The sequence below is a fragment of the Pseudochaenichthys georgianus genome, chromosome 20, assembly GCF_902827115.2.
Source record: "Pseudochaenichthys georgianus chromosome 20, fPseGeo1.2, whole genome shotgun sequence".
In the NCBI taxonomy this organism is placed as follows: Eukaryota; Metazoa; Chordata; class Actinopteri; order Perciformes; family Channichthyidae; genus Pseudochaenichthys; species Pseudochaenichthys georgianus.
In genome coordinates this window covers 16,777,609-16,792,669 of record NC_047522.1, presented here as the reverse complement: position 1 = coordinate 16,792,669, position 15,061 = coordinate 16,777,609, and the positions used below count along the sequence as shown (strand labels likewise).

The 15,061-nt window shown below is 40.1% G+C and overlaps 1 protein-coding gene across 1 annotated transcript in view; it reads left to right on the top strand.

The window, feature by feature from the left end:
* The window catches only part of pou6f2 (POU class 6 homeobox 2), a 67,972-nt gene that overhangs the window by 9,382 nt on the left and 43,529 nt on the right, over positions 1-15,061 (top strand). Inside the window, exon 3 of the mRNA XM_034109017.1 lies at positions 10,353-10,450. Within this exon, the coding sequence (XP_033964908.1) occupies positions 10,353-10,450 (98 nt within the window). The remainder of the gene's footprint in view (positions 1-10,352; positions 10,451-15,061) is intronic.

The following is a 15,061-nucleotide window of genomic DNA, read 5'->3' as shown; positions in this document are numbered from 1 at the left end:
CAAAAAGTGTAATAAAAAAATGCAAGTTGTACCTTAATGTACTCACTAGGGCTGCAGCTATCTATTAGTAATGTATTAATAGGGATCAAGTGTTCTATCGATCATTTTAATAAGTAATAAACACAAAAGAGAAAATAGTACAACTACAGTAATAACAACTAAAATAATCTACTTGTGTTTTTCTTAAGTTGTATAAGATATTATCCGGCAAAACTAAACCCATTTTTGCATTTCATTTCCAAATTACATTCTGATTTAGAAGGCTCCAAAGTAACATTTCCTGCCACCGTCGTGAACAATTGCTTTGACATTGAACATGTTTAATCAGCTTTGAACTCTGATATCGCTGCATGTGTACTTTGTGCTGCAATAACATGTGCCATGCTATATATGGTATTTGTTTTGCTACCTAGAGTGCCCACCACAACTTCTCCTCCCTGCAGAGTTGATGGACGACTTTAGTTTTAGTCCCCTAATACTATGTATAAGAGCTGAGAAGAAGGAGGCAGTCGGAGACAATGACAGTAGCGGTCATGTTTGTCTACAGTAAATTGTCCACCTTCTACACCCACCACATGCTTACTGCAGTGGTGAAAGGGTCGTTCTCCTAAAAGCTTGCCTGTGCAAATAGTCTTCCACTTCAGCTAACAGGGGCTACGAGGCACCACAAACATCCTGCCGCCGTGTATTTATTCCAAGTAGAAGTGGACATTAGGTGGGAAAGCTGTGGTTAGTAGGGCAAGCCTTTTTTTTTCAAAGGACGGGATGGTGTTGGATGCGTACAGTTTCTGTCTTCTCTTCTCAAGCAAATCTCCCCCTTTCAGACATCAACAGACAAGATAATAAGACACTCAGAGCACAATTCCGTATTATATTCAGCAACCAAAGGCTCATCTCTTGTCAGTTTGCATTTACTCTCCCAAGGATGTGACGCTTCTATCATCATGCTGTCAAAGGGAGCCAGGCTGGAACGACAGGAGCGCTCATTTCATACACTTACTGTCTCCATGAAATGGTCTGCACTTATTCGGATTCTGCCAAAATGGTGGAACATTTTCACAAAGGTCACCGAGAGATCCCCCTCCCCAAAAGAGCAAAAATGAATCTTTCATTGATTCCTGCTATTGGAGGTCATTCAGAACAAAAAGTCCAAACCAAATGCCACAGCTTCTGAAATGCTGCTCCTAGCTTTTATGTATTTCCAGGTCTATTAGGCTTCACTTACAATAAAGTGATATTCATTTTATCTGGACTATTCATTGACTGATCACCCACACAGGACTTTTTATGGAGAGTTCTTCGAGACGCACGATTAGAACAGTTGCAGACCTTCTTCCTTTCCTTTTAATAGTGCGTTAAACACATTTTAAAACATTTTTTAAATGTTTGCATAGTTCTGCTCCAATGTTCACCTTTCTGATATTGTATTTGGCTTGAAAGAAACCAAATTCAGTTTACAGTTTACAAGAGGTCTGTTTTTTGCAATAAAACTGTTTTCTTTTTGGAGATAGCTGAAAAAAAGAAAAGAAAAAGGCGACAGTGGTTAGTCAGCTTCAAACAAATAGAAAATACATCATTTAAGTTTCATATTTTTTCTTTCTTTGCTTCCAAATGGGAACTTGACTTCAAAAGTCACAATATGACTTTGATTAGATTTGACACCATCTTGTATAATTCCTTCTTATTATAAAACACACCATTTGTGTATATTCATTTTGCATATTTAAATAATAAATGCATACTTCTTTGTATTATTATTATTATTATTATTATTAGTGTAGATATGGGATAAAACTACTGTCTTACGTGCTAAATTCTCACACACACACTAAGAAACACACACACACACACACACACACACACACACACACACACACACACACACACACACACACACACACACACACACACACACACACACACACTGCTGGAGGCACACTTTCTTATTATGTGTGTGTAATCAGCTTAGTGGGCAGGATGCATGGTGGGATAGGCTGCTTGCTGATGCAAAGAGCCTCGTAATGTTGTGTGGTGAGGTTAAGTAATAAAGTGGCGCAAACCCAGCGCTGAATGGGCCGCGCAGAGTAAATAAGAGAGGATAAAGGAGACCGAGGAGGAACACGTCTCTCCCCAGGAGGTGGATCTCATTATGAAAACAAGCTTAATGCATGTCTGTAAAGTAGGTGTAATACATCTGCTAATGTGCCCGCAGTGCCCATGGCTACAGCAACACAATCGCTGCGTGGCACGGAGGACAGCAAGGATGAGCACAAGGCACACTTCTTGTTTTCAATGTGAACAGCAGTAAAGGTCATCAGGTTTCACGGATGCTTGCTTAGGCAGAAATGACTTTGAGCAAAACAAAGAACTTCCATATAACTGCCCATATAATTCTCCCCGTGGTTGGTGTATTCAAAGTTAAGAAGATTATTGTTGCCTTGACTAGAAAGTATTCCAAACAAAAGCACATCACAAGTTCTGTAGGTACATAGCTGTGGCGAAAATAAATCGAATTTCAATATGCATTTATTTTAGCTATACACTGTCTTTAAGTTGGGAATTCATTTTCAGATAAAAACACGTTTTTTTTGTTCAGCATGCGCTCCATAACCAATATCAATAAGCCTTTCATGTAGAGCTAACAAAGAGGCGTCACATCTCCCCTGGCACGGACACGGTTGGTGTTGTTGAGATGTAATTGAAGCTACAAGGGTCACATTTTCGGAATAGAAATTACAATCTTGTCTTTGACTTGTGTGGCGTGAACCAGAGATGCATCCCACAGCCCTTGTGTCCTTCACAAGCCTTTATTATTTATAACGCTCGCTCTTTGAGCAATGACCAGTACTAATGCATAACCTTCTGTCCTTCTGGCTGATTCGCTTCCTTTGAAACCAAAGATTGAGGCAGGAGAAATGGGTGTATGGTGGATGAGGCAGGGGTGTGGGTGGGTAGAGGAGAGGGGGGGTCGCTAGTATAGGGCAGTGGAAATCCAGGCTATCGAGAAGTTATTATGTTTTTTTCCCTTTATATCTGAGGATGTGGAATAACACTGTGATGATTCTTTCCTCCAGAATAGAGTTATGGGCTTCAAAGCAATACTGTTTCCAGACGTCCCTCCTTCTACTATTTGTCTGCTCCACCAGCATAATGTGTTGGGAGGGGTTGTGTGTGATGGGGTGGGCTGGGTGTCTTTTAGCTACATGATTATTTGCTTGTTTCCACCTTTACCCACTGATCTCTGTACAGTAAATATCCCTGCAACAGGGGAATAATACACTAACAACTAATGCAGGAGCTTTCCCAGATAAACTCATTTCTACATCAAGTCTGATTAGCTTGCAGTGAAAGTAAGATATAGTTGTGTATCACCTGATGGTTTCCTTTAGTGACTGAGACTGTGCTGCAGCGCGGCTGTGATCTATTGTTATTATACCTCTATGACAGAAGGACCGGGTGAGGAGGGGGGAGAGGTGGAGGCTTTGAGGGGCAAGGGGTAGAAAGTGGGACATAGGCAGCATTAGTGCCGGATAGCCTGGGGGGCCCAGGCTGATGTGTCAGGCATGACATGTGGGTGTCTAGCCCCCAACGCACACACACAAACACACACACACCGCAGTGGACCATCCTCACACCCCACTGGCTACTTTTAAATGTCCGGCAGCTGACCAGACGCAACGCAGGATGGACACAAAGCCAGAAAGATGCTGTTTAAAGTGATTACAGTTGAAAATACTGTGTTGTACTTCAGCTGCGACTATTGATTATATTTCAATTCTGTTTACTATTAAACAATTATTTTCCTAACTCTTTGAAAATATTGCATCTCAACTATTTTCACAATTCTCAATAAAAGGGAAAACAAATATATTTTTGATTTACAAATTACAACAATGTAAAACAGAAGAAAACCTACATATCCTCAATTAAGCTTGAAAAGGTGATTGTTAGACTTTTTGTCTTAATAAATAACCTCAAATGATGATGTTTTGGGAATTATTGTTATAAATTAATGTATAATATATATTTATATATAATCGATTTAATTATAGTTAAAGATGCCGATTGTTTCCTTGGCCAACCTAAAATAAAACCAAAAGAGGAAATAATCACTTAATGATTTGTTATGGATTTGGGTTTTTTGCTAGGAAATAAACTTAATAGGTTCTGATTATTTCATTTTTTTTATCAACTAACTCATTGAGAATCATTTTGACTGTAGGCATAAAAGCCTTGGCTTTCTCCACAGATCAAATATGAGACACTTGAGAGAGGAGAGCCTTTATTCAGCACAGGGTTGCAGGCTGCCGGCAGCAGGATCCTATTTACAGCAAATATCATTGAAGTAATTTGGAAGGAGGAGCACCAGTGAAGCAGGCTTCTCCTAAAAGGCTTACAGCTCTCTAAAGCTAGTCTTCCTCTGAGTGTCCTGCCTTCACTGACGCCTGTAAAAGGATGAGAAATAATTTGGATTGTTATTTGCCTCTTTCAACCCTGAGCTAATCAGGTTGACATTGCTTTGGGAATGAGGAGGACGCTCTATAACAGATGTGCTCATGTGCAAAGTGTCCCAAGTCCCCCCGTGAAGATGCAACACAAAGCCCCCCCTCCTCTTTCCCTTTCCCTTATCCGTCCTCCTCTCTCCATCACACCATCTCTCCTTCTTGACCTTTGAAATGGGCATTGCCTCTTCTCACCAATTTACCTCCCTCTGGTCCCTCTCATGCTTGTGCTGCTTCCATCTCCACTCCAGCATCAGGGGAGAGGCAGGTAAGAGCTGGAGCACTCTCACGTCAAAGAGCCTTTTGGTGAAGACCTGTGGCCCCCAAAGAGAGCATAAGTGTCGGAGCACAGGGTCCTTACTGCTTTAAGCATCCTCCGCATGCAGATCCTTCATCCATTCATCAGAAAGTGGCCGCTTACTTTCACAAACTGAAGTGCACTATTTTTGCTTTGTTGTCGAGACATCTATAAAACCATCGCGTCCTCTCTGACTGTCCTTCTTCTTCTGACCTCTGAGTGACACTGCTTGTCGCTTAACAATCACCTCAGAAATAGCCCTAGAACCGCTGAGGTGTAAAATCCTTTCTGTTCGGCGCACTCCACGGCACCACCTCCTATGTAATTCCTTAACTCCATTATTCCACTTTGTGCCAGAATAATGAATGAGATAGATTTTTTTTCCTCCCCTGTAAGGTCTCCCTTCTCGCAGGATGGAGAAGCAGGCTTTAATGTTAGAGGCCCGCAGAGAGTGCCGTGGCCTCTTCTCCCTCTCGCCCTGAGCCGGCTCTTAATTAAGGAAATGACAGCTCTCCTAGCAGCAGTAGCCATAATGTAGCTGATAGTGTTACAGGCAGCCGCTCAAAGGTCCGTCTCTGGTGGTTTTCTGTCCCCAGAAACACTATTGACCTAGAGCAGCGTCTCCACCCCGGCCTCTAAACAGAGTATTACTACCCTGCTGGTCCAGAGGGAGCCATCTGACTAAGAGCACCTGGAGTTATTGGCAGCAGATTATGTCCTGTATTATTGTTGAGGGCTTTGGTGGGAGTAATGAAACACTGAGCTAAATCACTGGTGAGTTTGGCTCTCTTACATTCTTCAAGGAGTTAAGTAAATCACTATAAAGCAAACATTTTATAGTCTTCTTTGCAGCGCCATTGGTTGTTTGTAACATTACTCTTTGGGCTTTAGATAGAGAAGTATAATGAGCTGTCGCTCTACATTTCTTTCTATCTCAGCTCTCTCTGCAATGCAACATCAACTTTCAAAGTGGTATTCACAAAATCAATGGTCAAACAATCTGGGACAATTGGTTGTGTATTGATGGAATTAAAGCTTACTGTATGTATGATGCATTTTTTTCTTTGTATGTCGGCCCATTCTTTACGCTTGATTAGCTCACAGATCGCTGTCCCCCTGACGCTCTGAATCAACAGCGCGACACACATTTGATGATAAAAATGATACTGCTGTTTTTGTGCTATAATTCTCTACTTCAATAGTTCAATTTATTATAATAATTAAGAATGTAATCATCTTATAATCTTCGTACTTTTTAAATGTGTTCACATGTGAAATTGTTTTCCGTGGATTAGATTTCAGTTGAAAATGATTGACACCATCTTAATAGCAAACACATGCACTCAGCCAGGCATTTTCAAAAGGACCATTATAAAAATGGGGGTTGGCTGTTCATTCTGAATAGCCTGAATCGTTACCAGGCCTCTCTCGTACATATGACAACTTACATAATGCATTTCCACTAAAATAGCTTTGTGTTAAAGCTTCTTTTATGGGCAAAAATTGATTCATGAATGCTTTGAGGCAAAAGCTAACATGAACACAAAGCTTTCAATAACACATTTTTTCAGACTGTCAATGTATGAAGCGATTGCATTAGACAAGGTGGCATGCTGATTGCTTTATGAAATCCAGGCTAATTGTTTTGTGGTGTAGTCCTTGGGGCACCCTGCATTAAGACCGGCTGAACCAAGTCAAATAAATATGGCTCTTTGCCCCCCCCCCCCCCAGCACGCACACACACCGCACAGAGAGACCTTCAGCCTTGTGTGGCATTGAAAGTCGCTCTCCAGTGGCCACTTTAGTGATCAATGAAAGAGAATTTATATAGTGGTGGCGGATATTGGCAATATTCCCATGACATAAGTCACATCAAATGGCACTCTGTGTTTTGTATTAAATATAATAGTTTCACTTGTGTAAAAATGTTTTTTTCATTGAATATAATACATCAGTATGCTTTTTGAATTGATTAGACCTGATTCAAGTAATTCAAGTCATCTTCTCACTTTCAGTATACAGTAGGCCTTGAAAAACGTGCGTATCTACATTTAAACTGTTACAACGCCATTTAAACTGCTAAGAAAGATGAAGCCTGAATGTCCCAGATGAATGTAAAGCTGTGTTGAATGTGCATCGCCTGTTCCTTAATCCAATTGGCCTCTTCTTTCATCTCTCCTCACATCAACGCATATATTCATTCCATTTTACTCATTGTATAACCTCTGTATAGGACTTTCTTTTTAGTTAAAGTTTGATCAAGACATTTCCCCCTGTATATTATATTAATATCCATCTGGAAATCCATGTAATGATCATTTACATTGCATAAGTACATTTCTTTAAGAAAAGAAAAGCAAAACATGTACACAATTCAAGTAATAAAAAAGAATTAAAGACCGACTCCCTGGGCTTTTCTCCTGTCAGCTATTTAATTTAGTTAAAGAAATTACACAAATCCTTTGGGGGTAGATGTGCATGTGTAGTTATTTTTTATCGATTGTTTCGCCCGCGATAAACGTGTTAACGTTACAGATATTTGCAAGGGGATGAAGCTTTCTAAGTTATTGTGAAATGAAGGCATCAAGGAATCGTTATTGAGTAAGTCTCCCACACTTTCTATCCAATAGAAAACATTATTCACAACAAACGTCTTAACTACAGTCATGAGCAATACAGTTTAGAGTCATTGGTAATGTTATAAAGTCTCTTTAGTTAATTAGCTTTGCTATGATGATAAATAGGGAATTTACTGGGGCAAAAGTTTTCCTGTAGCACTGCTGCATTTATTTCATGTTATCAAAGTGTGGCAAATATCCTTTGAGGTGGTTTAAAAGTGGCTGTTAAACGACATAGAAAGACTGAAAGGCATAACTTAATTGATCACATCCACGGTGAGAACTAACTGCTCAGACTTTACCTGATCAAATCCGGGAAAAAACGAATATTGCCTTCCAATATTTACCCTATAAAAACAAATGTGAATTTATACAGCAGATTATGATGAAATTGTTCTTTATCTGTCACTTTATATCAACTCTAATCCAGCCACAAAGTCTTTGCTGTATGTTCAGATTGATCTTAATGCCAGATACTGAGTGCACGGGGTGGGGCTTGCGCACAACGGGATCCATAATGGGTGAAATAATTGGTTAAAAGAGACTGGCTTGTCAAAATATCCCCGCGTTGCGAGGTTGATAAGCGAGAGGATGTGGACCTTCATCGTGAAGCAGGGCCAGCAGCCAGAGGTAGAAACCAGCTCGAAAAGCAGGCTCCCCCCTGGGCTCTCACATCAGCCATCAAATGCTGGAGGTTTGTTAGGTTCTGCCACTCACCAATTATTTGGATTTTATGTAAAGATGAAATGATTTAAGTTGGCGGACGGGAGGTTAAAATGTAATGCTTGAATATACTTGACAGGCAATGAGATCTTTCTGGCAAGGCTTTTCTATAGCCTGCTTTGCATGAAGCTTTTCGAAAAGGACTAGGAAACCACTGCATGCAACGTTTAACAAGAGAACAACGTTTCATTCGTTAAGACACAACTTTTCACTGCCTTATTTTTCGAAAAGCAGGAAATATTCCATTTGGGAAATCGATGGAGATCAGTGGAAATGTGATTACATTTTTTTATTCATTACCAAAATTGTGTGAATCAATGAGGTTTGTGGCCTTCAAACACATTTCCACATAGATAGCAGGACTTCATTTACAAAATCCACTTTATTGTAGAGTTGTTGCATGAAAGAAACTTAAAATATGTATTATTGACTTGTGAGGGGTTTTGTGTCATATATTTTAAAAGATCATTATTTGTGAATAACCTTTTTGAAAAATGATCATATTAGTGTTTAATAATAAAATAAGCCAATTGTATTATGCCCCTGTAAATGTTTTACCAGTAGGGGTTTATGTATCTGTATAGTTAATAAAGCCGTTTTTTTGTTCTTATCTATGATGAAAAGGAGACATTTATTTTTATTTTCAAAGAATGGATTAAAAGCTTTATCCACCTCATGTGTATTTCCTCTATGTCCCTACACTTGTTTAACACTTCCTGTCTATTTAGCTAAAGTCCTTTTTTTACATATTAATGAAATAATTGAGTTTCTAGAGCTCCTGAAAGCTTCCAAATACTCCTTATTTCTCTGTAACTTGAGATATGACTAAATAGGCGACCATCAATTCAAAGTTACAGTGTATAGGATTAAGAGCGATACAAGCTGAGATTTAATATAATAATCATAACTATGTTTTCATTTCTTAATAATCACCAGAATTATTTTCCATTTATATAAACCAGCAAATAATACATTTAAGTAAAGAGCTGATTAAGAAAGAATACATTTTTTAAATGTTGTTTAAGCACTTCAAAACAAAAATCTTATGTTTTCATCACACAAAGAAATGCCCTTCACGGCCTATTCATGCTCAGAAATCAATTAGGACTGAAGAAGTAATTCCACTGTATTGACATCCTCTAAGAAAAGAAACATGGGTCCTTGTTTGTAATAGCAAATGTATCACATTTGTTTTCTTCAGCAACTTCACCATCTTATAACAAAATACATTCCTTCTCTGAACCAACATCTTTTCAACACTGAAATTAGAAGACCTTGTCAGAAAACCATCCACTATGTCTTTGCCATTTTGATTGGATATATGTCCATGTCTATTATAAGTTTGGCACACTCTTGCTTTAGTACGATCTAAGTGTGTATCACATTAAATTCTTCCAGCGATTAGTTTCTGTCCTTTAAATGAATACTCCCAGAAAGTTAAATTAAGTAATTTTCAGTCAGGTGGTATTTCTCTTCTGAACAGTCAGTTTGGTGAAAGGCATTCCGAGAGACATTTACATTTTTCTGACAGTTTTTTCTGCAAGATTTACTCGGAGAGCTTTTGTGTCAACACTGAGGCATCATGCCATCTCGATATCATTGAGGTCAAAGGGTGAGGGTCAAAGAGCCTCTCTGAACTTTTACCAGGATCCACACTCAGTGCTAAGAGAGTCTGTGAGATGGTGATCGGCACGATATCCAATCGGCGGGGTCCTTTGTTTTCCCCGCAGCCATCAGCAAGCTTATTATCATGTCCCTGTCTGCTCCACTCCACTCTGCCCTCATAGCAAACAGGTCTAATTGTGTCTCGTAGCTGCAGGCTCACAGTGGAGGGGGGGGGGGGGGGGGGAGTGGGTTTAGATGAGTGATACTCTGTGATGTAAATGGCTGAATAATATGGCCCCAGCGTTTGTGGTGGAGCTCTATCTCTCAGCGGTAATCTAGGCCATCGGGGACCCGCCAGTATGCATCATCCCCCATCAATGAGCCTCTCCGCTGGCTGGTAATTTATTCAGCGCTGTAGCGGTTATTGATAAAGCACTTAAGTACAAATTCCCCTCCTTTCCCAACTGCCCTCCTCCGCGTTGTAATATCACAGCGTGGTCTGTGTTGTGTGTTTATCTACTTATATTGTCTGTGTTGATCTAAGGTGCATTCTTTGTTTCTTTGTTTCTCTTTCTGCACGGATCTCTCTGCCTGTTGCTCTCCCAGGAGCTTGTGACGGTTCGGTCCAGTCTGACACCAGCAGCAGCCCTTCTGAGCAGAGTCATCTGGGCCATTCCCACCCAGCGTTCTCCATGGGCCAACAGGTGAGTGAGGGCCAAACACAGCACCACACATTTAGTAAAGCCAAATCTCCCTTAATAACTCAAGTTTATATGAGTTGTGTCACCTCTACTATAAATGTTACGGTTTGCCTCTTGCTTGTTAAGCTTACAGAGTTCTGGAGATATTCCTTTTCCAAATAACCCTACATAATAATATGTAGGACAAACAAATCTAAAAATACTTTTAAAAATGTGCGCTGTTGAAACCAGGATTTTCAAGTAGCAGTTTCAGGTGTTTTTACACAAATCCTGACATATTATTACAGATATAACACATGTTGGAGAAGCTACTCAGATGCAATAATAGCCTATTTTATTATCTCCAGATTTGCTTTTGTTATATGTCTGTTTAAAGTGCCTGGAATCTGGACTTTAAGTCTTAAGTACATCAAAATAACATGTTTTTATTACCTTAAATGACATCCTATTCTACCTGACCGATGACCTTCTAAAAATACTGTGAACAATGTAACGGACTGAAGCAGAGAGCTGCCAGCCTCATCAGGTTTAACCACCTGCTACTCGCCTAGAGCGCTCAAGAGGGAATGGGAAACAAACATGAAGGTACAATCCTGACATCAGTGAACATTTCAACCACATGTTTTGTGCCAAACAAACAATTAAACAAACCCAAATAAGGTTATCATAAAGCCCCCTGAACAAATAAGGATGAATACATAGAAATATGGTCACATTGTAACGTTATCGTCCCATCCCTAATGGCAGCCGTGATGTGAGTGATTTGATAGTTTCAATTATGAAATCCTATTTCATTGGTGAGTGTAACACTCTGAAAGACCCTCACAGACACACTGATAGACTGAGGGTCATTTTCAGTCAGAATGTGAAATAGTAAAGTATTTTGTCGTCTCACATCAAATGTAATTGAGTGGTGGCACTAATGAGCGACAATACAGGCCTTGTCATAACAAGCAGGGCAGCAAAGAGCCGAGCCTGCAGCCCTGTTAATAGCTCAATCAGGCATTGTCCTATCTGATTGGATTTATTGGCCTGGTGGCTCTGCGGTGTTTAATGAACATTTATCTCATTAGTGTTGCTCAATGTCAGCGCTCAACACACACTCAGAGCGTCAGGTTTCCTTTACCGTCTTTAAGAAGGCCATTCTCCCTGCACTCAGTGTAACTTACTGACAGTCAATCCTCATCGGATAAACAAAAGAGGAAACATGAGAGGAGGAGAGTCATTCAGTTTCGTCGGGCAGGTTTACAGGGTGAGGAATCCCCAGTGAAAGAGTCAATCTGCTGCGAGCGGAGATGAAGAATGAGCTTAATTAAAAGCACTTTTCTGATTACAGACACCCTCGCTGGGGAGAGTCGCAGTTTGTGTAATAGATAAGAAATAAACACTAAAGGAAAGCATCTGCAGCAGGCAGTTACAGTCTGAGCCGCAGCAGGAGCCCTCAACAGTCACCATCTAATATATTAATGCTGTCAGTACAGTCACTGTGAAGCTAACACTTTTCAGAAACAAAGGCGCTCCGCACGCCATACCCAATTCTCTTGTTCCAGGATCAATATGTTTTGATAGATTCTCGCTCCAGAGCCGGATATTGTTCGAACAACCATTATCCGATGGTAGTTTACCCAACATGAATCCACCTTCCTTCTGTTCCCCACTTGCAGTTAGGATGACAAAAGTCTGCTATCTGGGTGATTATGGGCAATTTCTCAGTGCCAAAGCTGCCAAGCAGATAGAAGGGCCTATTCTCCTCTGATGGGCAGAGAGGCTGGGTACCGCATCCTGTCCTGAGTGGGGCTGCTTCCCCATCCAGAGCCCAACACACACCCTGTCTGTGGGCCCCTAGGAGACCACTTCTCAACACTCAGCTGTCAGGCCTGCCAAGCACTGTACAACAGCACCTATGGAGAGGAGGAGTGAGATTATCAGCCGAAAAGACAGAAAGTGAGCTGCTTGTAAATCTAGATGAAGGATGCTGGGGATCCTCATAGAAAAGGCGTTTGTTGTGGCTGCAGAACTGAGCTAATTGTGTTCATGCTAAATGTATTATAATATCTAATTTTGATGTTTACTTATACAAGGCAAGGCAAGTTTATTTACATAGCACTTTTCAACACAAGGCAATTCAAAGTGCTCTACAAAAAATGAAAGACATTAAGAAAATAGCATTTTAAATCAGTCATTAAAAAGAAAAGCTAATAAAATAAACATTAAAAAAAAAAAAAAACATGGATAAAAGTTACAGTGCAGTCTAAGATATGAATAGTTCCATTAAAAGCAGCGACAAAAAGAAAAGTCTTCAGCCTGGATTTAAAAGTAGTCAGAGTTACAGTGTTCTCATGTTGGATGAAGATCATAATCAGTGTTAAGCCGACACAGCAAACAGCCTGAAGACCAAGATTATTTGCAAGAAAAAAAGGCTTCTCTTGGCAGCTGCCTGTGTTCCTAGCAGCGGCCTGTTTCTCCACAGCTGCCTGTAATGATAAATAAATCAGGGGCTACATCTGATAATTGCAGAATTGTCTTTTAATGTTATTCCCTTCTATGTGAGGCTGTCTTTGCTGTCAAGCCTGGCAGTCTCATTTTGTTTGACTCAGAGATGAAATGTTCAAAGAGCGTCTTTGATTATATGTTGCTTCGGTTCGAGATTACATTTAGTTTAAAACGCAAGATTAAACATATGTCACTTGCAGCTAACAAACGTCCCGCCTTTGTTATTGTCCTTTGAGGATTCTTTGAGCCTTTGAATTATTAATTCATTTTAAAGTTAATGGCAAATGTCATTTTGGATGCTCTCAGATGCGTCAGATATTGTCATTTGTTATGCACGGTTGTGGTGTATCAAAGCAAATGTTGAGAAAAGAAGAATCCTATATAGTCTGTATGATTACTCCTGCCAACAACAATCACCTTACAATGCTCTTTTATTCTTTTAACAGCTAAGAGCACACACAGGTATTCATTTGTTTTAGAACTCGCTCTGAGGTCCCTGTGCACGTTGTGGCCTTAAACCCATGTGACCTCGTACCTCTTAAACTGCAATCACGGATTGTGTCGGAGTGGGTGCAGGCACTCTGCGCCCTGCAGGGTTATCACAGTGACACGCCTGTCACCCCGGAGCACCAGGTCTGGGCGTACGGTGGTCTTCGCACCAGGCAGCCCGCTCTGCCGCCTGGGCTGCACGCACGCACGCACACACACACACACACACACACACACACACACACACACACACACACACACACACACACACACACACACACACACACACACACACACCATGCAGAACAGAAGCAGATAGCTGACAATTGGAGTTAAAGGCTTGTGAACTTAAGTCAGAGTGCAGGAGTCAACACCGTGCAGCCATGCTTACCTGGCAGCGTCTAAAGGCTGCTTTATTGTAGACTCAACACAACCCGACAGTGTGCTCTTACTATTGTATTCCAAACAATTCAATTCAAACTGTAATTCTGTTTGATTTTTACAGCATCCTCAGTATCTCCTGTTTTATACCTCCTGTGTAAATGCAGTTTGACGTGCTCAAACACTGACATCATTTGAAAAAGGTTTTTATCAGAATCAAATCCTCCCTGTGTATTTATGGAGATGTTTTCACCGTGGAACAAACATCACCACTTCTGGCTCAAAGCTCTTGATGAAAAATGTGTTGGTGTGTTTTCCAAACCCACTTCCTCGGAAAATACATTTGAGAGATCTTGTACTGTGCAAAAAGATAACATATCTTTCCCTCTTTGGGTATGACTGCACCGAATCCACTTGAACTAATGTGAATGAAAGGATACATGAAGAGTTGGGAGTGGTGGTTTATATCCCTCTCAAAGGAGTAAAGTACTGCTACTACTTTTTTAAGAAAAGCACAGTGTACTTCAGGCACATTTCTGTGGTACCGGAGATTTGTTTAACGGGAGAAAACATGAATCACTCTGCATCTCTGAGAAAGAAATATTTGCAGCTCTTCCACAAAGATTGGATGAGATCTCTATCAGTAACAACAGCAGAGTGTTTTCTCTGTCAGTGTGTGACACCGCAAAGCACATCATTCATCTGCAAAACAACTGCATTCATCAAAACACATTGATTAGTGAAACAGTCCCTAAGGCGACAGCTTTACTCGTCTCAATTAAGCATCCCAAAATAGTTTAGATTCTTTGAACCAAATGTGATGCCATTTTTGTTATATATAACGGCATTATGTATTCTGCGGCACACGAAAGTTAAGTCTCCCAATATTGGATATTATCCTTTTTATTCTTGCTGGTAAATATTTTTAAAAGATTGTTGTTAGAAACAAGTGGGTTACATCAAACTAGAAGTTGACAGTGTAAATATACATTTAAAATCTAATTAAAATGGATGTTAGAGTGTGTCTTGCTTTCATGGTGCGATGTTTTTCTAAAATGTATCTAACTGCTTCAGAGATCAGGATGAGTCATCAGAAATATTCTATCTTTTACAGAAAGAGAAAAAAATTATTTCCATGAGAACCCTCAAAATAAAAATGTTTATGGGTATTTATTGAAATGTACGAAGACATCCATGACCAGGGACAGATGATTGGAGTTTACAACATTTATTTTGACTTTAACAAGTGCC